General features: G+C 31.9%; 2 protein-coding genes across 2 annotated transcripts; both read right to left on the bottom strand.

Moving 5' to 3' along the window:
• Positions 1–549: 549 nt before the first annotated feature.
• LOC148610056 (uncharacterized) lies at positions 550–3,734 on the bottom strand. The gene is made up of 2 exons (XM_088542013.1): positions 3,430–3,734; positions 550–1,811 (listed from the first exon to the last, which is right to left on the bottom strand). Exons 1-2 carry the CDS (start codon positions 3,610–3,612, stop codon positions 627–629), a joined length of 1,368 nt encoding a protein of 455 aa, XP_088398139.1. The 5' UTR covers positions 3,613–3,734; the 3' UTR covers positions 550–626.
• Positions 3,735–5,816: 2,082 nt separating this feature from the next.
• Positions 5,817–24,508, bottom strand: LOC148610057 (rho guanine nucleotide exchange factor 39-like). Its single transcript, XM_088542016.1, has 13 exons — positions 24,442–24,508; positions 23,202–23,257; positions 22,377–22,513; positions 21,233–21,448; positions 20,471–20,589; positions 19,762–19,832; positions 17,927–18,090; positions 15,881–16,078; positions 14,449–14,537; positions 13,574–13,685; positions 11,935–12,282; positions 10,141–10,373; positions 5,817–9,426 (listed from the first exon to the last, which is right to left on the bottom strand). Exons 2-13 carry the CDS (start codon positions 23,227–23,229, stop codon positions 9,324–9,326), a joined length of 1,818 nt encoding a protein of 605 aa, XP_088398142.1. The 5' UTR covers positions 23,230–23,257; positions 24,442–24,508; the 3' UTR covers positions 5,817–9,323.
• Between the last annotated feature and the right edge of the window lie 42 nt (positions 24,509–24,550).

Genomic DNA, 24,550 nt, shown 5'->3' on the forward strand with positions numbered 1-24,550 from the left:
GAATCTGATTTAATTGTTAATCAATGGCTAGATCGGTGTGCCTAAAACCATATTACTTGTGTGCCTTTGAATTTTGTTGACGTATTTTTGTTTGTGTGTTTTGCTTCATTTGCTTATAGTCTCGCTGCTGTTTTTGTTTGATACTTTGATACTTGCCTGCTTAACATAATTATTTTGCTTACTAGATCTATTTCTGTATAACTGCTTTATGTGTTTTTATCATATGTATAACTGTCAGACCACGTTTCATTTTATGCTGTCTATGTTTCATTTCATTTACTGTCCATTATTTTGTGTATGCTTTCTCTGTCACAGTATATATCTTTCACTTAATGTCGGTTGTAAAGGCTCATTAAGAGCTTATGTTGCTGAATCTAAATAAAGCTTATTTGATTTGTTTTAATATAAAACACCAACATATGAAGCAACATGTCGTTTGGGGTTTTGTTCTTTTCTCGACGATATACGGTTAAAACTTAATGATTCAATGCCCTCTACACCCCACTTGAAAATTTCTACAACCATCCCAGTGGAATGATAATAAGTGGATTACATACCTGAAGATTTATTATGAAAAATGTACAAAACACCTCAGATTTAATTCAGTTTAACAAGGTATATTGTTATCATATACAAATACCATGTTTGCTACAACTTTGATCACGTGAGCAGCAGGAGTATGAAATAAACGGAACCGAATTATATTCACAACATTCCTCCCCAAGAGGACACGGTTGGTCTACGCATGTGAGGGGATGTGGTGAAGGGAAATGCGGATCAAAGTTACAATTAACTCCAGAACACTTGGTCTTGGGTTTTATTGCGGCTACAAAAAGATCAAACGCTGCAGTTTGTTGTTCTGGGGCACCGAACGTGAATGGGCCACTCCAGTCTGGTCCAAAAAGTGGACCTGAAGTATTATAATACGGAGGGCCGTCTCGAAATGTCATTTTGCATTCAATTATTGGCTGTTTATCGCATACAGTGTTCTTTTTCGTGGCATTTACATTGAAATCAAGCCAGACTTTGTATTGTTGGTACAACTCCGGATTTAGATATTCTAAGGAGTCCAACAAGTACCTGAGATTCCGTACAAATATTCCTTTAAAAACAATTTGGTCTCTATTACAATTAGGTTCGCAGTACTCGGTGAAGATACCCGTTTTTGACGTGCTGTAAGCAATTATGGCATCCGCAATTTTCACAGCTAAATCAAGCAGCGATCTCTTCCTCAACACTTTATACATTTCTACTAGCCCTCCAATCATTGTGCCCGACAAATAGGATGGTCCGTAGTATTGATTCGGTCCACAGTTACTTGTAGCCCCGTCATTTATCAAATAAGTAGTCTCATTCACCAACTTATTCATCGAAATGTAATGATAAATTAAGTTCAATCTTTCAAGATAGTATGGGTCCTTCGTGAGTCGAAAAAGTCTACCCGCTAATTGAAAATATATTAAATTAGTGATAGTTTGTTTGCTCCTGAATTCGTTATCGAACCAAAACCCTCCACCACAGTGTCCTTCGTGGTCCCATCCAGTCTTCCAAACCCAAATAAAAATATCTTTTGACGTGTCCAAGAACTTTCGTATACCTAAGACTTCATATATTCTACTGTAACTCAAGCCAAACCAGCCGATATCATCGAATGATGGATATGGACCATAAGCCTCTAGTAAAGACTTCAGTTGACGTTGAGATGACGTAACTACACTGATGTATCGCCTATGTTTTGCGTATGCGGCGAAGTTTACCATGGTCTCCAATATTAGCCCATTCTGCCAAAAGCCAACATAGCCATTCCAAACCTTTAAAAAGTATATCAAAATTAAGAGTAAATTATGATGGGTGATTTTACTGCATTTTTTGGGTGCACCTCTTTCATTTGAAGCATACTAGACATCGGAAACTATTTTATTACTCAATAATAAACGGTTTCGTGACTGTCATCACCGCATCTATCCCATAGAAAATGGAATTGAGGGTACTACATAAACAAAGAAATGTGCAATCCTATTCTATCTCGAAATACATGTAGACGATGGTTAGAGGCCCCGGGCACTTCCTATATTTAGAAGGGGAATGGGCGTGCCGCTGGAATAGGAACCATTTTTCGCTTAAAAATGTGAATAGGTGGGGAAAACAAACACAATTAAATGATAAGTCAATAAAGATTACATTACGAATTATATGGATAGTCAAAAACATCCTTGTCCTATCATGGGGGTGGACAGGGAGTGTCATAATTCCCACTACCCTCCTCTAGACCACCGCCTTCCACCCTCCTGACCACCGCTTCGCGACCCCTTTCATTTTACCCCCGAATTATTGTTCCAAACCATAATCCCCGAATCCCATATGTTTCACTTCGTGTTCGCCGCCCCTTCAACCACCGTTCTCCGTCCCCTCCATCACCGTTCCCCACCCCTTCAACTATCGATTTCCACCCCCTAACCCCCGTATTCCCATCCTCCCAGTCCACACTCTCTATCAGATGTGAATAGGTAGGAAAAACGAACATGAAGATGTGGTAAGTCGATAAAGTTTACCTTACGAATTATATAGATAGTCAAAAATATCCTTGTTCTATCACCTGTTGTAATTATTTTCGTATTTGTAGAATAATTAAATGCATGATGAATATTGTTATTGTATTTCCTAGTGCATCATATCAAGGGAACACCCCTTAAATATATATATATGAGAGAGAGAGAGAGAGAGTGAGGTCTGAAAAATTCCTTCTCGTAGGATTAATCTAGGGCGGTATGGTTGTACGGGACAGTTCACCTAGGTGTGTGTGTGTGTGTGTGTGTGTGTGTGTGTGTGTATATATATACCCCAGGACAATAGGTATCGATGAAAGCTTGGGATTTATAAAGTAACTCTTTGTCAAACTGGATACTACATGTACAAGTAACTTTTGCTTTTATATGCTCCAATGAATAGATTATTTCATTATTTATTACTCATCTGTTATGGTCGAAATTATTGTCATTTCGTAGACTTGTCAACGCAGATGTACATGGATTGACGATGGCTGAATTTCCTTTGAAGCGTAATTTTAACCTTCCTCTAATCAACACTAGTAAGCTTAATCCGAATTTCTTCGACCTTGCAACCCCATTATTTTATTTAGATTCCGATACCGGACTAAGGAAGTAGGCTTCACATTCTTCACGGTATTTTTTGTATGGTTAGCGTCCCTAGAGATCATTTGATATTTCTTGGGTTTACTGTTGTTTCACAATATCATTTTTTGTGGGGCTGAAGATTTAGTATTATTGTTTTAAATATAAATGGAAGTAAATGAAGATTCATAAACAGCGGTCGTGCGTGATCCGCAAGGATAGTCAAGACCGTAAAAAATCCCAATCATCATCATTCATAAAAAATTCGTATCAATTTCCCTTGAACCCCTTAACTTACCAGGTAACTGTAGAGACCAGCAATTGGTGAAGGGAACCAGTTTGACTGGAGCGCGAATTGTGCTCTACATGCCGTAAGAGCGGCATAGTCGTCTTCAAACATTTCATTTGTACATGTTTCATGTCCACTAGCAAGATGTTCCTTCCGGAATAAAACAAATAAACAAACACAAACGATTCTCATCTACGCTTCATGTAGCTAACTGCAGTCTCTTAATAGGGATAAATATAGAAACATTCCGAGTAAGTCGAGGCTCTATATGAGTTCTCGTCACATTTTGAAAGGCACCAAATTCGAGGATTTTTTTACCTTTTGATCTAGACAATTCTATCAATAACTTATACTTATGCCACAATGTTTACATAATATACTGAATAACAGGAGAAATGCACCACTTCTTTCCAGTTAAAGTAAAATAAAAAATCTGAATAAAGTAACTTTCTAAATTATTTGTTACAAGAAATGATCAATAAACTGCAACATTTCTGCTTTTTTTAAGTAGAATTTAAACAATACTTCATCATTTTTTTACTTACTAGACGGCATCATTTTTTTCTTTTTTGGGGAGAAAATGTCAAGTTCTATAAAATCAAAACTGCAAATTAGGAAAATCTTCATTTTCACATGCGTAGATTCTACTTGCAAAATGTATAATTTTCAGTTCATTTCATCTATTATTTTAAAAAAGGATATTTAGCTTAAATCTTTACTCTGACAAAAGAAATAAATATAAGTGGTGTTTCCTTGCATTGCTGATTGGCTTTCTTTATTCAGTGGCTCCTGCTAGGTTCAATTAATCATTTCAAGTAACATATTAACCAGTAATGCAGGCAAAATAATCATGCATTTTATTGTATATAGTTCTCCTTAATCTGGCTCTGAACAATAAGCTATGCATATTAATGTAGCATGTACAAGGAATATGTATTTTCAAAGTGTGGGTTATAGGGCAACAACTTGGCAGCAGTAAACAGTTGTAGATTTCATAGGAAATAATGTACCAGTTGAAAGCCTTGAAAATGTGCTAAATAAAGCGATTTTAACTGAATTTAAAGTTTTAATATCTCCAGTGGGCAACTTTACTTTTATTTACTCTTATTTGCACTTATATTTCCTAATAGAATTTCTAAGGGGCCTGCAGAAGGATTTGCAATATTAATGTAAAAATCATCCAATATAGGCCTCTGTCTGGTTTTTAGGCAGAGCTGTACTTAAATGATACACCTATCACCTTTTTAGGTGTTCATTCAAGTACTTTAACTCTAAAATTATTAATCTGATTGTATTTTTTTTAAAGAAAGACACCGCGAAGAATGTACTTTAACATAGCAATCTAATTAAAATTAGATCTATTTAATGTTTCATTCAGTCACTGTATGTAGGATCTAACAACACTTCATTCTACTTTCTGTTCAGATGACTTTTTCAGAATCCTTAGGTTTTCCCTTTGAATAATGCTTTCAAAATTATGAAAGACTAAATCTGATTTGCTGATGAGAAAGGTAACCAGATAAAAGAACAGCGTTCCAATGTTCCCCCACATAAAAAAAAGTGTGGAAAACTTTAAATTCACTGAAATTTTCTAAGTCTCAGGGCTGTAACTTATGTAAAAATCATTCAACCATAACTATGGTTGAATTTAATCTGTTACTTCTCATGGTAAAACTACATACAAAAGATAAAATCAGTTGGTAAAAGCATTACAAAAATAAGTGTGGAAAACTGTAAATTCACTGAAATTTTCTAAGTCTAAGGGCTGTAACTTATGTAAAAATCATTCAACCATAACTATGGTTGAATTTAATCTGTTACTTCTCATGGTAAAACTACATACAAAAGATAAAATCAGTTGGTAAAAGCATTACAAAAATAAGTGTGGAAAACTGTAAATTCACTGAAATTTTCTAAGTCTAAGGGCTGTAACTTATGTAAAAATCATTCAACCATAACTATGGTTGAATTTAATCTGTTACTTCTCATGGTAAAACTACATACAAAAGATAAAATCAATTGGTAAAAGCATTACAAAAATAAGTGTGGAAAACTGTAAATTCACTGAAATTTTCCAAGTCCAAGGGTGGTGACTTCCGTAAAAATCATTTAACCATAACCAAAGTCAAACTTAATCTTTAACTCTTCATAATAAGGCTACATACCAAAAACAAACTTATTTTGTAGGAGTATTACAAAAAAAAGTGTGGAAAACACGAACAGAAGGACGCCCAGCATTTCCATGTCCACTCACAACACATCACGGGGGTAAAAAGAAAGAATGTAGTGTTAGATCCTACACGCAGTGACTGAATGGAACGATTGATAGGTCTAATGTCAATAAGATTGTAAACATACCTAACCATACAGTCTCTTAACCAGTAAACAAACAGTAATTAACAAAATAAGATATTTATTTCTAATAAAATCTGTATAATATAAAAATTGAATTGTACACTTATATCCAATATGTTACATGTGAGTATTGCACGGTGAATAAGGCGTATGTTAGTACAATTCTTTCCAACCAGGTAAACATTCAATGTTTCGGTAACATTGCAGTACTTTACAAGATATCTACTGGCAGTACTTACATTTTAATAAAATTTTATATAGTAGTAATCAAGGTTAAAACAAGGTTAAAGAAAAAATATTACATGAAAAAACTACATATATTTTAAATAGTTGGCATATCACTGTTAACATAGGCTTTTTTTTTATGAATGCATGTGATTTCTTAGATCTGTGCTGTAGCCAATAATTACAAATATGTTTGTTAGGGATGTTCTCTGCTCTGTCTAAAAATAACAATGATTCAAAGGATTGTGAAATATTTTAAGATCTTTCACGATAGAACAATATAAGATGAACAAAAATGATTGGTCAGTGTTCTAGTTCTTTAGATATAAGCATTTGAAATTTGTGTGGGAAAAGGATTTCTCCAGATTTTCCATAGATTTTGTCTTCAAAAGTTAACTTCTAAAAACCCAGAAAAAATAAAAAAACTTCTTAAATAGCATTTTAAGGTACAAGTGTTTACATTAGGCCAACATTTATGCCCTTTACTTTAATAGATACACAAGGCCATATAATATTATACCTCTGTTTCCTGTTACCCGACCGACACATTCTTTAGATATAAGCATTTGAAATTTGTGTGGGAAAAGGATTTCTCCAGCTTTTCCATAGATTTTGTCTTCAAAAGTTAACTTCTAAAAACCCAGAAAAAATAAAAAAAACTTCTTATATAGCATTTTAAGGTAAGTTTGATGAAACCATGTAAAGAGAAGTGGGGGGGGGATCACTACACAAACAAATTTAATGATATGAAATGGAAAAAGCAAGAGGAATCTGAAAATCTGTGAAAAATGGCTGAACATGAGCAGTGAACATCCTTAAATATCAAATTACATGTACTTGGGAACACAAAAAAAGAAAATTGAAAAAGAAATAAAACCATAAGGTTGCTTCCTTTCAACAAAAAATATTGAATCCATCAAAGTGATGATAGATCAGTAATAAAAGAAAATACACTGGTATCTGATAATAAATGGGGTATAAAGAGCAAAGTTTTTTTTGAATTTCTAGACACTGTTAACAAATCAAATTCCAGCACAATAAAAGTCTTAAAATAAGTTAGTACATGTTATTTTGCTATCAAATGACTAACAGATTAAAAACAAAATTGTTTTTCATTGATGGTCATAGAAAATGCAAATATACAAGTATAACTCACTTCTATTATTGATGAATGTTAACAAATTAAAGAGACAATTACAAGTGTTTACATTAGGCCAACATTTATGCCCTTTACTTTAATAGATACACAAGGCCATATAATATTATATCTCTGTTTCCTGTTACCCGACCGACTCATGCCTTACCCCCCAAGTAACTTATTTCCTAGTTAAACAACAGCAAAAAGTACCACCAAACAACCTGATGTTTTACAAACTGTAGTCATTTTTCTGTTTCAGTCCGGGTGGTTAATAAGATGTTTTTGAAGTTGTTTTCTTTGAATTTTGGGAAAAAATAAGTCAATACATTAAAATAAAATTCTGACCTACTGACTCATTTATTTTCTAACATGTAACAGGAAATAGACGTATAATTTCATTTGGCTTGAAATGTGTCATCTAAAAGCTACATGATAAAACACACATGTAGCAGTCATTACTCCTACAACTACTGAAAGCAGCTGCTGATCCACATGTTAAGGTTAGATGATATTATTAAACATCTTATCTCATGTCATTACTTACAGTATAATCTTCCATTTACAACTTCATGTACACTGTACAATAATTTAAATAATAAAGCCATGTCTATTTCTATCTCTGTGCTCCAAGAAATTATTTCTAGAAAAGGATTATGCTGTTATTTACACAGTAAAGCTGATGATACATGCTTTTTAAAAAAGAACAGGTCCCTTGAAATGACAATAAAGTTAAAAACATATAACAAAACCCTAAAAATATGTATAGACCAATATTAATGATTAAATTCTGAAGTTAAAAACAAATAATCATAACCAACATTGCCATACAATTGCTTCATGTTAGTGGTTACATATTTGTTGACATTTTGCAATGCTAATTACAAAATAATTTCTTAAAATTTTGACCAACAATAATAATTGTGAAACACTGGTAACACTTGAATATATATGCATACACAATTCTAGCATTGTTTAAATTATAAATGCATGCAGTACTAGATTCAAAATTGAAAAATTGTCTTTTTCAACCTTGAAAAAATGTTTCTGTGGAAGGCCTTCTTCCAACTCCCCTCCAGCTATATGTTATTCTCTATTCATCTCAATTGACATGCGACTAAAAGATGCAGAGAAACAGCTGGAGAAGAGACTGAAGAAGGCTTATGGGTGAAACAGCTGGAGAAGACTGAAGAAGGCTTATAGTGAAACAGCTGGAGAAGGGACTGAAGAAGATTATAGTGAAACAGCTGGAGAAGGGACTGAAGAAGCTTATGGGTGAAATAGCTGGAGAAGACACTGAAGAAGACTTATGGGTGAAACACCTAGAGAAGAGCCTGAAGAAGGCTTATAATGAAACAGCTGGAAAAGAGACTGAAGAGGGCTTTTGGGTGAAACATTCTTTGTTGGTTAAAAAAGACATTACTAAAGAAACATTCCATAAGAAAATTAAAACACTGATAAAAATTACTGGTAATCTTAAGAAGTTTTCTTGAAAGATGATATATAACAAATAGTTATCTAAGGATCTACATATAAAATGTTCAGGTAACCAGCTATAAATAGCATTTTTTTTTTATTTTGGGGTCAAAAATAAACAAATGATACCCAGGAAATTCCTATTTTTACAATTTTCTGGCTTGGAAACCCTTCTCTGTAATGCCCTGGTGTACATGTATGTAAATCCTGAGAATTGTATAGAAAGGTTGTTCAATGAACATATAATAAATTAACAATCGCAATGCATTTCTATTAATTGATCTTTAAGGGGGTCCAGATTTTACACTTGAAAATGACACTATCAAGATCAATCTTTTTTTTTCTTAATAAAAAAGTACATGTACTTTTATAAAAGTAAACATTTACTTAGAAACGACATTATAATGTATTCACACAGTATAAGCTGAATATAATATCACACTAAAACATAAGAGAACAACTTCAAAATTGCACTTCTTTTTATTTCTATTAAAGAACAAAAATCATGATATTTTGGAGTGATTAATACAATGTATTAACAATAAGCTGACCTTTAATACACAACATAATTTCTTATAACATTTTAACATCTTGAGTTTTCTCTAATTTGAATATCACAAGACAAAAAGGCCAAACACAACCTAACCATTGAAAGACAACCATGAACTTATAGCACTTGCATTTATGTTTATGTTAAAGTATTTTCAGTACTTTACTGTATAGAACAATTCTGTTTGGTTTCATTAATTCTTGTTCCTACACTATGAACTGCACTTTGGCATCGCTTGGTAAAGTTTCTTCCCTGATTTAGTAATCTGTTAAAATATAAATATATGAAAAATAACATGAACTTGAACACAAAGTTGTGATAAGTATACTGCCACTTAATTTGTATGGCAATCCTAAGAAACAAGAAGTTAATATCTGACAACAACCATAAACACTTATAATGTATGCCTCATCTATTTAAAGCAACATTCCACAATTGAAATCAATCTGTCCAGTGGCAGCAGAGATCTGTGTGACAAATATTTTCTCAATCATTCCAATTAGTGAGAAATTTTCCTACTATTTTTAAAATGTGTTTCTAATACAATCCAGTATAAAATTGTCACTCTTTGCACAGTGTTTTGCACAACTAGTTGTCTCATAAGTGTTTTCTACGTTTTCTGACTGCATTTCAGCAATAAAAAAAATTAAAAAATTCTAAATCAGTTTGTTAGGTGTCATACCACCTGGTGGTGTTTATAAATGGACATATTATTGTAAAACTCCACTGCAGATTTCACATTCCTGTCCACAGTCATAAACATTAAGTCTTTGTGTTGTAATATTACTTTTTAGCTTTATTTTGATGAAATGTCATCTTTCTGTTACCATGGACTTTATTACATTTGTTGTTGGGGCCTGTCAGAAATTATTTAAAAGTATTCATACTTGATCTTTGAAAGTATTAAGTATGTTGTATTTAGATTATACACTGATTCGTGTTTTGCATTTCGTTCTATTTCCTATAGTAAAATACTTACTTAGTAAAAGGTTGTCTTGAGCAAGTCTGAGATCTTTGCTTATTGTAACTATTTGTATAGTAAACACTAGTGTATTTTTCCTCTGAAGGTTTTTGTTCACAGAATGAATTTTTGGAGAAGTCTGCCACATCTATGTCATCCATTGTAACTTGAAGGAAAGTGTTTTCAGTGAAATCAGCTGATTGGCTCTGTGTCACATTCCAATCTCTCGAGTCTTCAAATACTTCAGAATTCTGGAGAGATATAAGTAACCAATTTTACTGCAGCAGAGCAAGACATTTTGATTATTTCGAAACTGGGTAATCTTGGTTGTATTTTATTATTTGTGTCTTTTGCCACTATTCAAATTTATACAAACATTTTTTTTTAGTTTAGTAAAATATTTGCAAAAAAGAAACGCACAAAAAATCTTCTTGTACAAACGCCTATAATAAAATTAAGATCAACATCTTTTTTTTTAAATACATATCTACAGTCTAATTCAGGGGAAAAGTGGATTGAATCTTCAATAAGCATCTAATAACCAAGATTTTTCCTTTACATATAGGTCAGTATGATTGATTTGTTACTTAGAGAAACTGTCAGAATTGAACTGATCATATTTCACCATTCACAAAATCATGATTTATCTAAATTCTTCGTGCAGTACAGCCCTACTACACTTAACTAAATGCAGATTATAAATTAAACACCTGAATGCCTGTGAACCCACAAAATTAACACCTGAATGTCAGAGACTCAAATAAATATACCTGAATGCCTGAGATCCAATAAAATTAAACACCTGAATGCCCAATAACCAACAAAATAGGAAGCACCCATTTTGACAGAAAACTACCAAAATTTTCCTGATACCAAAAATATCCCAATTTATGATAAGGTTAATCTATTACATAATGTATAATTAATACATATGTACATGTAGGTCAGTCATCACATTTTCAGCATGTTCAATACACACACATTATTTGCAATATCTAAAGTCTGACTATGTTAGTACTGAGCAGTTTAGGTAAGTCTCTGTACGAATCAGGCAAAATGGGAAAAATCAGAAACATGCATGTCAAACCCCCACCAATCTGATAATTTACTATTTCATCAAAGAATGATTTCTCTATTTAAAAATATCACTATTCAATCTCTGCATCACTGGATTTGTAAGAAATTGTTGAACAGAATGTTAGAAAAATGAGATTTTTGAGAGTTATCTGCCCTTGAAATGTTTTATTTTCAATGAGATTTCAACTCTTTCACCAAAATGATACGAACTTTTTTCCTTGATTCTGATGGTGCAAATAGTCAAATTATACTTTCTAAATGGTGTTTTTTTTTTAAACCATGTTTCACCCTCTGCCTGACTCTTACAGAGACTGACACTTAAAACATGAACATTAACCTTAATTTGTGTACCTTGAATAACAGAATTTACATTAAGCAGTGACATACTGTGATCTGGTCATTGACATGCAAGTACATGTACTGAAACCTTTTAACTTTATTATAAAGAGAAAATATTTTTCAATATCTCATATTCATAAAGATAGTGAGAATCTAATAACACTCAGAGCTCAAACCCCTTAGGATAAGAATGTGGCTTCATGTGTGAGATTAAGAAATCTCACATTGCTAAAAATGGGAATGCTTTTGTCCAATAAGCTAGAAATCATAGACATTCAATAATCTTTGGTTCTTTTATCTTTGTGTTGTACAAGTACACAGACTTCTATTACATCTTGCATTCAATTGTATTATCCGTCTACAAATACAGATTGCTTTACATGATCAATAACAAACCTGACTGTATTCAGAAGACACAGATATTGGTCTCCTTGTCAACCGCTTTGGGACGGGTGAACTAGTATATGTCTCTATCATACTTTCAATACCCCTTTTCCTAGGTCCTGGAGAATTTTCATGGGTATCTGACACACTTGTCACACCCTTCTTCCTCTGTCTTGGGGGAGCATGAGGTGTACTATTAGGTTCATTTTCCAGTTTCCTCTTCCTGACAGGGGACAAACAGTTTGAGATATCAGGAAATGTCTTTTTAAAGGGAGATAATCCATCAGGCAGACAAGGGGACTCATCACATGTTGGAGTAGATATAGAATCCTCCTTCACTGGCTGTAGCTTAGCTTTGATCTGAAATATAACCAAAAACCATATCACTTACCAAGTTATTATATTAGTGTTTTGGTATTGGTAGAAATAACACAGACACTGCACTATGTTCTTGGAAGATGAATTTCATTTTATATTATCATGTAAAAAGTATGCTCAACTAAGAAATATAGAATCTACATTAATAGCGAGTTGATTATGAAATTTATAGAGATGTGAATATCATAATTAACAAGCTAAATTTGTAGATTGTGTTTCTAAAAACAAAAAATTAGGTGTAACTTGGCATTTGTGTCATGGCCGAAATTGTCTATAATGCCCCAGTTAGTACAGGTGAACAACCAATTGCCCTTTGTACTTTAACCAATCAGCTTCTGAGAATTCCAATCTCTCTGGAGACCAGGAATATTTTCCCCTACACTGATCAGGAGGTATGAAAACTGATGAAAAATTAATAGAAAACAATATCATATGTTTTTCAGCTTGCACAACTACTTCCTGTGGAAATTTCTTTCAAGAGCTTTGTTATTCAAGTACTTTTATGCTTCCAAGATTAGAATTGACAAGTGATAGTATAATTGTTAACATATAATTCAGCATTATTGTAAATATCTATATTTAGTTTGTACCAATAAAGAATTGAATATGATATTTAAACAATTGATTCATAAGGACACTGAAAGGAGCCTATTATAAACAAATTCAAATAAGGCCAAAACAAAATATGTTTGTTTTCTTTTAACAGACTGAAAAACAAAATATGTTTGTTTTCTTTTAACAGACTGAAAAACAAAATATGTTTGTTTTCTGTTAACAGACTGATAACCACTGACATGTGGAAATATTTGGATCGAAGTTCTAGAAAAAAAACATTGTGTCCAAAGAGGAAATTAATGTTTTAATCTGTTATTTCTTTTGTAAATGAAGTTTATTCTTTTTTATTGGTTATTGGTTGGTTGAGAGGTAATTCCACTAGTATCTGTCACATTTACCAATACACTGAATCCAACTCTTCATGAGTACCTTTATAATTTTTTTCCCTACAATGCCTTATTGTATTTGCTCAATCCAATTAAAATTTAAGACAATTAATTACAAACACAATATTGCAAACATCTTATTTTTTAGGTGTTCTAATTTTCTCTCTAAGATTTAGCATGATAATTTGTACCCAAGGAAATGACTTTTTATACTATAAAATATTTAACTAAAACTTTTACAATATCAGCAGATATGTTCATTATACAGAAGCCACAAAAACATAAATAAAAGAAACATGTTTACAATATTTGTTTATGAGTAAACTGTGTACCTTTTTATCCTCCATTTTCTCTTGTTTTTTCTGTCTCCATAGTGATTTCCCTCTCATTGGTAACTTGTTACTGCTGGGTTTCCTTAAAGTTGATCTGTTGTTATTTAGTTTCCTATAAGAAAAAAATTAATGTAAGAAATATGAGAAAATATACATAAAATACATGACATATATATGTTTAGAAGCTGCAATTCACATTAACTTGGTATAGGTAATTTACATCCAAGATTTTTGCAAAAGATTTCAAATACACTATTGTTATTCAATAAAAAATGATGACAAATTTAGTAATAATACCAATAATTTCTCAACAGTATCTACCGCATATTAGAAACACATGAGTTGCAAGATGGAGTTTTCTTGGGATTTCATCATAAGTGATAGATGATATGGTTATTGGTTGACCCACAAATAAAGAATGTTTTATTTATTATATTTAAGATTTCTTTACTACATTGTAATTTACATGTACATGTAGATTTATCAACCTTAACTTGAATGCATTGCATTTATCAATCATTTATTCAGTAAAACAAAAAAGAAAAAAATTCCTGTACACAGCTGTCCTGTAATAATTTAAATATTCTCCAAAACAACAGATAAAGTACCCATTTACACCAAAAAATACAAATAATCTATTAAAAAATACTGACAATATAGCATAGAAAATGATCTCGACTTTGGTTCAAACCTGCCTCATTTTTTTTTTTAAATTTTGGTTAAAAAAGGAACGTCTCATTTGAAAAGGAAACCTTGCATTCCTAATGTATTGGTGGAGGAAAGACCAAACTTACATGAAATCAAGTTGAATGAGCGATAATATCCATCTATATTAAAATAACAAGAATTAATATTTGAATACTAAGTTAGCATACTTGATGGCCATGTCTATGCTTTCAACCCACTGGTTAACATTCTGTGGGTCATGTGACATCAGCAATAGACTTTCATCTTTACATGCAATCTAAAAATACATGCATAAATTCACTGAAACTTTGCATCATCGTATTTTATGAACAGTCACTCTTTTTAATTATAATTTCCTAACTTTTGCAATATATATATGCATTTAAGAACTGAATGCTAAAAGTTACAATTGAAGGTCTAAATGTTTATACATTCTGGTCAAAGAGTATGGTGAAAAAATGTACAATATAACTTTTTATGTTATCAAGCAAAAGCAGTGATTATAATAGCACTCATCATTTTTTTATCATAAAATGAATATCAACAAAGTAATGATTTAAAGACTGGATAAAGTTTTTTTTTAGACAGCTCCATCACTTTAACTTAAAAAAAAGATGTAGAAAAGATAACCTTTGGCATTGGCATCAATGAATATGCATAAGATTATAAATGGTTTTTTTTTTCAATTAAAGGGTTACAAACCTGATGGCTCCAAGTAATCAAATTTAAGGTTTGGATGAATAAAATGTACTAAAGGAAAAAATAAGCAAGCCATATACTGTAAACATATTTTAGAAAATTTTTTGGCAGATTCTCTCATGTGAACATATTGGTGGGAATCTATTTCCTGGGTTCGAAAAATTTTTTTTGGCATTATATAGTGTTTGAAATTAAATTAACGGATAGTATTTTTTGGGCAGGGTTTTCTGTTCACAGCAAAAATAGTGAAAAATTAGTATGTTTTCAGTAGTTCAAAACAGCAATGAAAATACTACATGCAATTATCAACATACAATATAACTGCTGCAGTACCAAAGGCTACAGTGAAACCAGTCTAAATTGAACCCAGATTCAACTGATAGATCTGTTTAGTTGAGACAGATTCGAAATGTATTGATAATGATATGTAAATGTTGAGTAAAGACAGGTTCTCATTCCATTCAGGGTTGGGTTCAGACAGGTTTCACAGTATGTCAGGGTTCTCAATAAGTTTTATAGTAGGTGGCACCATTGAGGGCCCTCAGACCCGAACCGAGCTCTGAATTGATTCTAAAACTTTCCACATACTGAATCCATGATACGGAATCAGTACTGAAAAAAAAAGGACCACGTCCATTACAAAAGCGCTGAATTAACCACGATTAAAGTTTGTTTATTCGTACTGCTGATCATGACAAAACAAAATTAAGTTATCATGGAAACTAATCTGCATTACCATAAACACCACGATCAAAGGTTTCTGATGCATTTTTTTTATGTAAAAAACATGAAATAACCTAACATTTTATTTTCAATTAAATTTTTTTTTGCAACAAAATAGCAGGCGCCAATGTCAAAGTAGACAGTGAAATTGCCGGTTGCCGGCACTTATTGAGAACCTTGTATGTAGTACTAACTTACAGAAAACATTCCTCCTGTATCAGTATGATTTCTTGTGTTTCCAAATACTTTCTCCACTTGGCAATGTTTCAGGGGTAACACACAACAACAGGAATATGAGTTACTGCCACTGTCTAAAAACTTTGGTTTCCCGTAAATCATCATGTCAGAAAACAAGAAGAACATCCGGTCATGTGACCTACCACCTCTACGAGATACCTTGATGAAAAATCATACACAGAATAAATTAGCTTGAACATGGTAAGTTTTGACCAAAGTAATCCACCCATTTGAAATGATAACTAAATAAAGGTTTGAAGGATTTAAATATTTCGTTAGGTAGAATGATCGTCTTGACTGAAGGAAGCTTACCTTTCTTCACTGTTCACTGTAACCAACAGGCAGTGATTTCTAGAAGTTTACCTCCCTTGTTTCAACAAACTTATTAGAAGAAATAGATTTCCCGTCAAACAAATTTAGTTTAACTATATGTATTTATTACATAGATAGCAGTATTATTATTGAATGTTCCCAATGTAATAAATTTCAATAATTCACACTGTGAAATATATTTGGTAACTTCACTCTCGGACTCCCAAAACATCACTACACAAATATCAATTCGCTGTACATAAAATTTACAAATTATGTTGAAAATAGCAACAAATAATGGAGGAAATCTATACAATAAATAGGATAATCAATTGGTTCTCGTGAATAACCAAAATATAATCACTCGTGCAAAGAACGCATTAAGATTTTACTCGTGCCTGAAACAAGTTCCATATACTTGTTAAATCTAGGCACTCTTCAGCACTCATGTTCATATATTGGTTATTCACTCTTTCCAATTCATTTTTCTAATATTCTCAACTCATTTATGATTAAAGTGGTATATTCAGTTAATATCAAATTGGGCTCTGAAAAGAAAGTTAGTCAAATCACTATGGATATAAAATAATTTTTGGTAAAATGTTTGCTTACTTTGCAAACAAAACGTTTTTTTACAATCATTTTTAACATGGAAACTGATGTGCAGAATGCACATGAAATGTGTAAATTAGATCAAATTGTTGAACAACACTAAATTTGGTGACATATTTTGATATGTACCATGTACCACGTCTATCGTATCAAGTCAGTTTTTGACAAAATATTTAGTTTGACAGAAACATGTGACCAATATTGATTTTTCAGATGGGCAAAAAAAACAAATAAGAAACCGACCACTTGTTCAAGAAATCATTGAAAATTGCAAAGAAATGGTAATTTTGACATATCATAGACACAACAGCACGTCATTAATTTTTGAATGGGGTTAGTTCTAAAAAGTTTTAAAAGAAATTGAAGATAAGCTTTTCTAGAAACCCACTGAGTTGCTCATAAAAAGTCAAATCTGGGGTTGAAGAAAGAAGAACAAAAAGCAATGACACATTGAGCAAATTGATTCTCATGGTGCCCCAGAATACACATCAAGAATTAATGATGATGACCATAAAACTCTTGTATTGATTACTTCAATCTTGTAGCAACATAAACCTGTTCCTGAAGCCTAATTGTGAGAAGTGTAGCACATAAAATGTGAATATACTCCTTTAGAAATCAACATGCTCACTAAAACTTGCATGTTAATAAACTAAATTTAACCACCTTGAAAATATCCATTCCTACCATTAGGATCATTTCTATTGAATCAAAGGTATTAATATTAAGATATACTTTTACTACTACCTAAATCTTTCCTGATCACTTACATTAATCTATTGTAAAAGTACTATTGTTTGTTGGGCACCAATTTTCATTGTTTTCATGGGTTCGGCAAACAGGAAATTTGGTTTCCAAAGAACAGGAAATTTCCCATTCTTTGTTTGATAGAGTTGTCAGAAGAATGAATTCAAGAATCCACTCACTGATATATTTTCCCGAAACCAAGAAAATTCGCACCCACTATTTAAAGTACCTTCTCAGTATTGCAAATAACTGCCAACTTACGGAAAATATTCAAGACATTTTGATAGATGTCTGCTTATAATACAATACTGAGTCTTCTAAAAGCAGTACTAATACCTTTTTTAAAACACCTTCTCTAATGAATTCTCTACCAGGTGCCAATATTTTAGGTGCTGATCTATCGAAACTTTTCTGTATACTTAACATCTTCTGGAAGTTCTCATGTTGTTTCATGTGTTCATTTATATGACTGGCTATCTCTCCTGTCTGGAGTGCTGACTCTGCAAAAAAATACATTTATTCTTTCTATCTAGCACTTAACATGATATACCTATCTCCCTATTTTGTAATTGAAATATGTTTAAAAATTAACATTTTTTTAACACTTTTTTCTGAAGGAAACTAACTTTTTTTTATTTTGCACATCTAGGCATTGATTGTATTACCTACATGAGGTTCTAATTCAAATCTGATATATAAAGTAAGAGATGTAATGATATACTTTGTTTTAAAACTTGTTGTATCAGCAAGTGTGCAAGTTATCAACAAGTTACATGTATTTAGATACTGCATCATCATTTACTTTTGTGGGGATAAAATTTTGTGATTTTGTCTCTGAAACTTGATTTCGTGGATTCTCGATTAATATTTTTTAATGGGAATGTACTTCTGATTCAAGCTCTTGGATCTGTCGTGTTCTTCCTTATAAACTGGACAGTTCCCACTCCCTCTTGGCAAGGTATATAGGAGAATCTTTTGAATTAAGTATTGTTTGCTGATACCATGTTTTCGATAGCCATTTATCAATTAAAATAATACAATGTTTATTCATTTCATCTCAAATACCTAGGTTTCCTTCTGTTTCTGTAAATGTGCAAATCAAGAGTTTCACTAAACAATGACATCAGCACCGTCACAGTTAATGAAAACAATATTTTGAATATGCCAAACTCATTTATTAAAGTTTTGACATCCATCTGTAAACAGTTAATCAAGTGGATTAAAGGATTAGTGAGAATTGTTTTCACCTTTGTAAATCATCTTTTATCATCTGCTAATTAAATGACAATGGGCTCGAGGACAGCTTGGCACTCCCATTATTGTGTATTGCATGCTCTACCGCACACATAGGTGAAGAAAATTACAGCAGCATGTTTTGAGGGAATATTTAAGATTTTTTTATTTTATATACATGTAAGTGCATTTGAATTCAGAATAATCTTTTATTTAAAATTGAAATATATATTTGGAGATACATTTTCATGGGGACTTATTTTCATGGATTTTTTCTACCCACAAAATAAACGAAATTAAATCTCCAAAGAAAATTTCTGCTTTTACAGTAACTATATAATACTATCACCTTAAAATGTGTCTTAATTATAAAATCCTTGAATTTAGAGAGTCATTTAGACCAGTACATTTGACTCTTTCAATTGAGGAAATGTCAGTTCAATTTACATTTTTAATAATTGTATTTACTGAGCATATCATTAAAATGCTACTCTCATTAGATAATTAACTTTATAAATGATATTTCATGAGTCGATAAACTTATCTAGCTATTTATGTACGCCACACCAACAATTAAAGCCTTTAAGGACTACTTTTTTTGATCCCTGTGTTTTGCCACAATTTTTTTGAATGTATAAAATTAAATAAGAATAAAATAAAAGTAACATATCAAATGTAATTATAAGAATTAAATGTTTCATTTATGATGTTTCATTTTGGCATGTAATAGCACTGACTGGTTGCACATTGTGGACATGAAGCAATAGTGAGCTGTGCTACTGTTAACGCTTGTACATGCCGATGAACATTCAATTATCAAATGTTATACTTTGATATGGAGGATCAGCTTTGTGGTGGATAAACAAAACAGAAAGCTTATGAACAAGAAAATATATAACACCCTTGGTAAGGAGAGGACACAGTGATGCTTTACATACCTTTTATTTGATAATAATCATGATGTTCTTCAGAGGTACACTCTAGTAGATCTTCTAGCAATAATTTGTACCTCAAGAAAAGAAAAACCAAAATAAAAATCTCTTCAAAGTTGCTCAATAAACATTTAGATGCCAATTTGTTCATTTAAGAGCAAGTCATGAAATTTCTTTTGTAGTCCAGCTGGGGCACAACTCCAGTTCTTAAACAGCTGGGGCACAACTCTCAAAATTGAATAAAACTTGCCTTCTAATGATTATATGGTATTAATGGGACATTGTGCTTAAATTTCATAAAGATCCATTCAATAAATTACAAGATTTGTATAAATGACAGCGACACCATTATAAATTATATATCTGCAATACATAGCTATTAAACTTGATCTGTATTTCATGGCTTACAACATTCTGCTTAAGTTAGAAAAGAATTGAATGAAAAATTCTATAGTAGTCATGCACAAACCAAAAGCTTGACAGATGAACTTGTGTTAGAATGAAAGAACATGAGAATCGCCTGACTTATTGAGTCAGGATAATTTTATATTAGAACAGCAGGTATTAAAGAAGAAACTAGCAAAATTGACATTAATATGCAATAAAAAACAAAAAAAATTAAATTTGTAAAATCTTGATTTGGAAAAGTGGATATCTGCTAAAGTAGTGGATGAAAACCATCCCTATTGAAAAAAAAAACAGTTCAATTTGATACCTAGGGATTCTCTGCACTGGTGTTATGAGTAAAGCATTCAATTTTAGACCCTGAACATCAGGCCGATCTTCTTGTCGCTGAATGAAATCTTTAAAATCTGTACTCTTTTGTGACCATTCCTATAGAAAGAAATAAAATACAAAAAAATTACCATGCGTGCATGATATGCCCATCCCCATGATGGAAGGAAATAGAATTTTTATATCACATAAGTTTACCCTTACAGTACAGGGATTTTTGTACCATGATAGACTTCTTATAATGAGATGTTTTGAATAGAAATACAAGAATTTTTGTTCTCAAAGCTACAGTGCAATATGTGAAAAAATCCTATACAAAATATGAAAAAGTCCTATAACTCAGAAACTAAAAAAATATAATTTTCTCCAAAAAGTATACAGACCATTAGATCATGATCACAACAAATAATTGTGTCAAGTTAATAGTTGATTGAATGAGGGATTTTCAAGTATAAACAGCATAAAAAATCCCATGACAATATGAAAAAGTCAATTACTCAAGAATTTCATTTTTTTAATGTAGGTAAAATTCTATGAAGACACACTTTCATTATCTATGCACTATTTTTATTTCAACTTTTTATACCCTTAAATTCAAAGTCCTAACTCAAATTACTTTATGGGTAAGTAAGCCGTATGGACTATGTCAACGAATTTCCACCCCCCCCCCCCCCCGAAAAAAAAAAGAAGGCTCAGGTATAGGACTAATTTTTACTAAATGTGCTGTACAAAAAAAAATTACCTGAAGGGCTGTTAATGCATTTTCATGGTTGTTCGCATAGGTTGAGTAAAGCTTGAGAAATGGTCCTAGATAATGGAAGGCCTGGCCAACAGTAGTCTGTTCCATGTACTCCAGTAATGTCTTGTTTACCTCCCATATCTGTTCAATGTTACCAAATATCTTACTATGGACATTGTCCGGGATCAAGCAGTTAAATCTCAATGGAAAGTCAAAATGCTGGAATTAAAAATGAAAAAAGTTAATTAATTACAATATGCACCTGTTCCCAAATCTGAAGCAACTGCTTGCTCATCACATCAGTATGTTTTTTTTTAAAGGGTACCTTGTCTCTGTGGTAGGGATTGACAGTTTTTCTTCCCAATACTTTTTGCCTGACGAAGGCCATAAGGCCAAAAATTTGGGCTCATATTTTTCAATATCTTTGTTTTATTCATATCTTTTTGTATTTAGTTCCTTTTTACCTTTTAAACATGTCTATTGTTCATTGATTCATTATTCTTTTATACTATAATTCACCAGGTTCAAGACCAATGTGAAAAATATACTGATGTGATGAACAAGAAGTTGCTTCAGATTGTGGCATCAAATAACATCATCCAAAAAATCATAAGGGATACACTTTTCAGCAAGTCAGTTGAAACATATCTCAATGAAACCAAAAGGTCTGATGTATCAATGCAGAGTTAGAAACTAATCAAAATAGTATTAATATGAAAGCAGAAAGTTGATGGTTTTTAATTGGTATATGCTGTATTATAAGTAAGTCATTGTGATGGAGTATGAACTCAAATTTGCTTTTGACCATTATGGCATTCTTGAATATAGATGGATATCAACAGCTCCAGTGAAATGGTTTTTGTCAGTTAGTCAGTTGGAAACCTAACATGCTTTCCATTAAATGGTTCATTCCAATAGAACCACAGAATTGTGCCAAGTGGTTTGTCTTAGAAAATGAACCAAACGAACCAGAAGTAGAATTAGAGAAAGTTGTTTTGTACAGGTTAATGGAAAACTAGTCTAATTGTGCATTTTTCCAATTAAAATGTCTGAAAATTTAGACAAACAAAAAAAGGACTTAATCTAACATGTCAGATAGTCAAAGTCCAGTGAATTCTGTCATGACTGGAATTCATGCAATAAGCACCTTATTAACTAATTCTAAATGATTCAGGTACGTTTTCTCTGTTTCAAATAATTCTTTTATCACTTTCTTTCTTCTTTTTTCTCTCTTTTCTTCTGATACACTTTCATCTTCATTCTGTTGAGCTATTTCACTAAGAACTGAAAGTAAAATACATGTGAAATTCTATTCATATTACAGTTCATGTACACTTGTACATACAAGTAAAAGTATATACATGTACATTTTGTACATGTGTATAGCAATGGTTGTTACAATTTTGAGAATGGGCATTGTTTAATCTTTATTAATGACATTTCCGTTCTAAGCTTAATCTGTATATCACAACAGGTACAAATGTATATGTATGTAAAAATTATGCAAATAAAACAGAAAACAACAATATCATATTTGTTTAAATTAAAAAAAAATGTGTGTTTCCAATTTACCATACCAATCTACTTTTTCAGCTAAAAATGGTAAACCCTTTAGTGTTGTTTTTTTTTATCATTATTCAATAATCATTGTTCAAGTCAGAAATGTTTATCCCATAGGCATAGACTCATAGGTTACAAAAAAATAGTCATTTAAAGATATCCTAACTTTCCTATGTGTAGGCCTTTTTTAAAAGGTGTAATATTATTTATTTGGCCTAATCACAAGACAAGATCCATTTCTAAATTGATTCTAATATCCAATCACCAATTCATTGCCATACATGTTCCATTGACCAAAAACATTTGTTCAGACTAATTTTCAACATACGTGTACAATGTACATGTACCTATATTACCCCATTTGATACCTGTATATATCAACATAATCAGCTTAATTATATAATATATGTACCTCTGAATCTACTTCTAGTGGTAAGCATCTTGTTAATTCCAAATCATTTTATGGAACTGAAAGAAAAGGCAAGCATGGCATTAATGGAACATTAAATGATATATATATATATACATGTATATATATATATATTGAAATGACTTAGATGGAGTCAGCACATGCCATGCATTTACAGTTCTTTCCATCCCAAGATTTTATAATGTTTCTAAATTGATATATCTACAATATTTGAATATTTAAAATTATAATTTGAGTTATTACAAACAACAAGATCGTGTAAACTTCAACCATGGTGTAGGCAGTTTGATTAAGCAATGGTACCTTAGCTTGATCGTTCATCATATGTACTCTCATGCATAACTCGCAAGGCTCCCTCATGTATTTTTTTTTTACAATTTAGAAATATTACTTTCAGTGCCAAAATGCTATGCCAAAAGGCAAAAGTTAAGTTCAAAAGAATAAAAGTTTGAAATATGGTAATTTTAGCGAGCGCCGCAAAGCAGTGTTAACTCTACCATTATTACGAGTACTTTCTAAATTTCCCGTAAGGTTCCCCAATATACTAACGAAAAAAAGTCATGTCCCGGAAGTAACAAAAAGTTACAGTCCTTACGGAGAAAATTCATCATTTCCTTCCATCAAACAAATAAAAAATATATAGGTTAAGATTACATTTCAGTAAAAATAGATTCATGTTTTCTGATAGTTTTCAAGTCTTTTCCTAATTTGTTTTACTTATTTAAAGAAGTGAATGTTATGTTTATGTTTATAAAAACTTTGGGAAACATGTGGATGTACGTACGTACATGTATTGTAGAGCTCATGGTGCTCGCCATTTTAGGCAATGCCTACCCCATATTATTTAATTAGGAGAGGTAGCAGCCAATGTGCTTAAGCACACTGCATCAGTGACTTGAATGAGTGCGTTGCTGTGAGGCTTTACAACATATTTTTATTTGTTGATTGAAATTCAGTTGATAGTCTATATTGATCCCCAGTAATTTGACAACATCATCACAGGTTATTATAGCCGACTAAATTTTAAAAACAGGCTTTGTATTATGAGTTTCATTACCTATAGCAATACTAGTGAAAGTGACAGTACTCAGAGTCAGACAGTAGTAACACGATTATTATTGTGATTTTGGTGTGCGGGATTGAGTATTAGTTGTAGTGAGTGGTTAATTAAATCACAAATTATGAATATAATTCATGCAAAGGAAAAAAATACAGTCTTTACAGATGTGGATTTTGAATTTTCCGCCCCTTCAACCGGAAGTTCTCGCTCATGTAATCTTGAAATACTTTCAGATTTTTAATTCGATAAATTCAACCATTCAGATTATATA

This window comes from Perna viridis, chromosome 8 (genome assembly GCF_037379345.1).
Source record: "Perna viridis isolate PV_CMFRI_1.1 ecotype Kerala chromosome 8, ASM3737934v1, whole genome shotgun sequence".
In the NCBI taxonomy this organism is placed as follows: domain Eukaryota; kingdom Metazoa; phylum Mollusca; class Bivalvia; order Mytilida; family Mytilidae; genus Perna; species Perna viridis.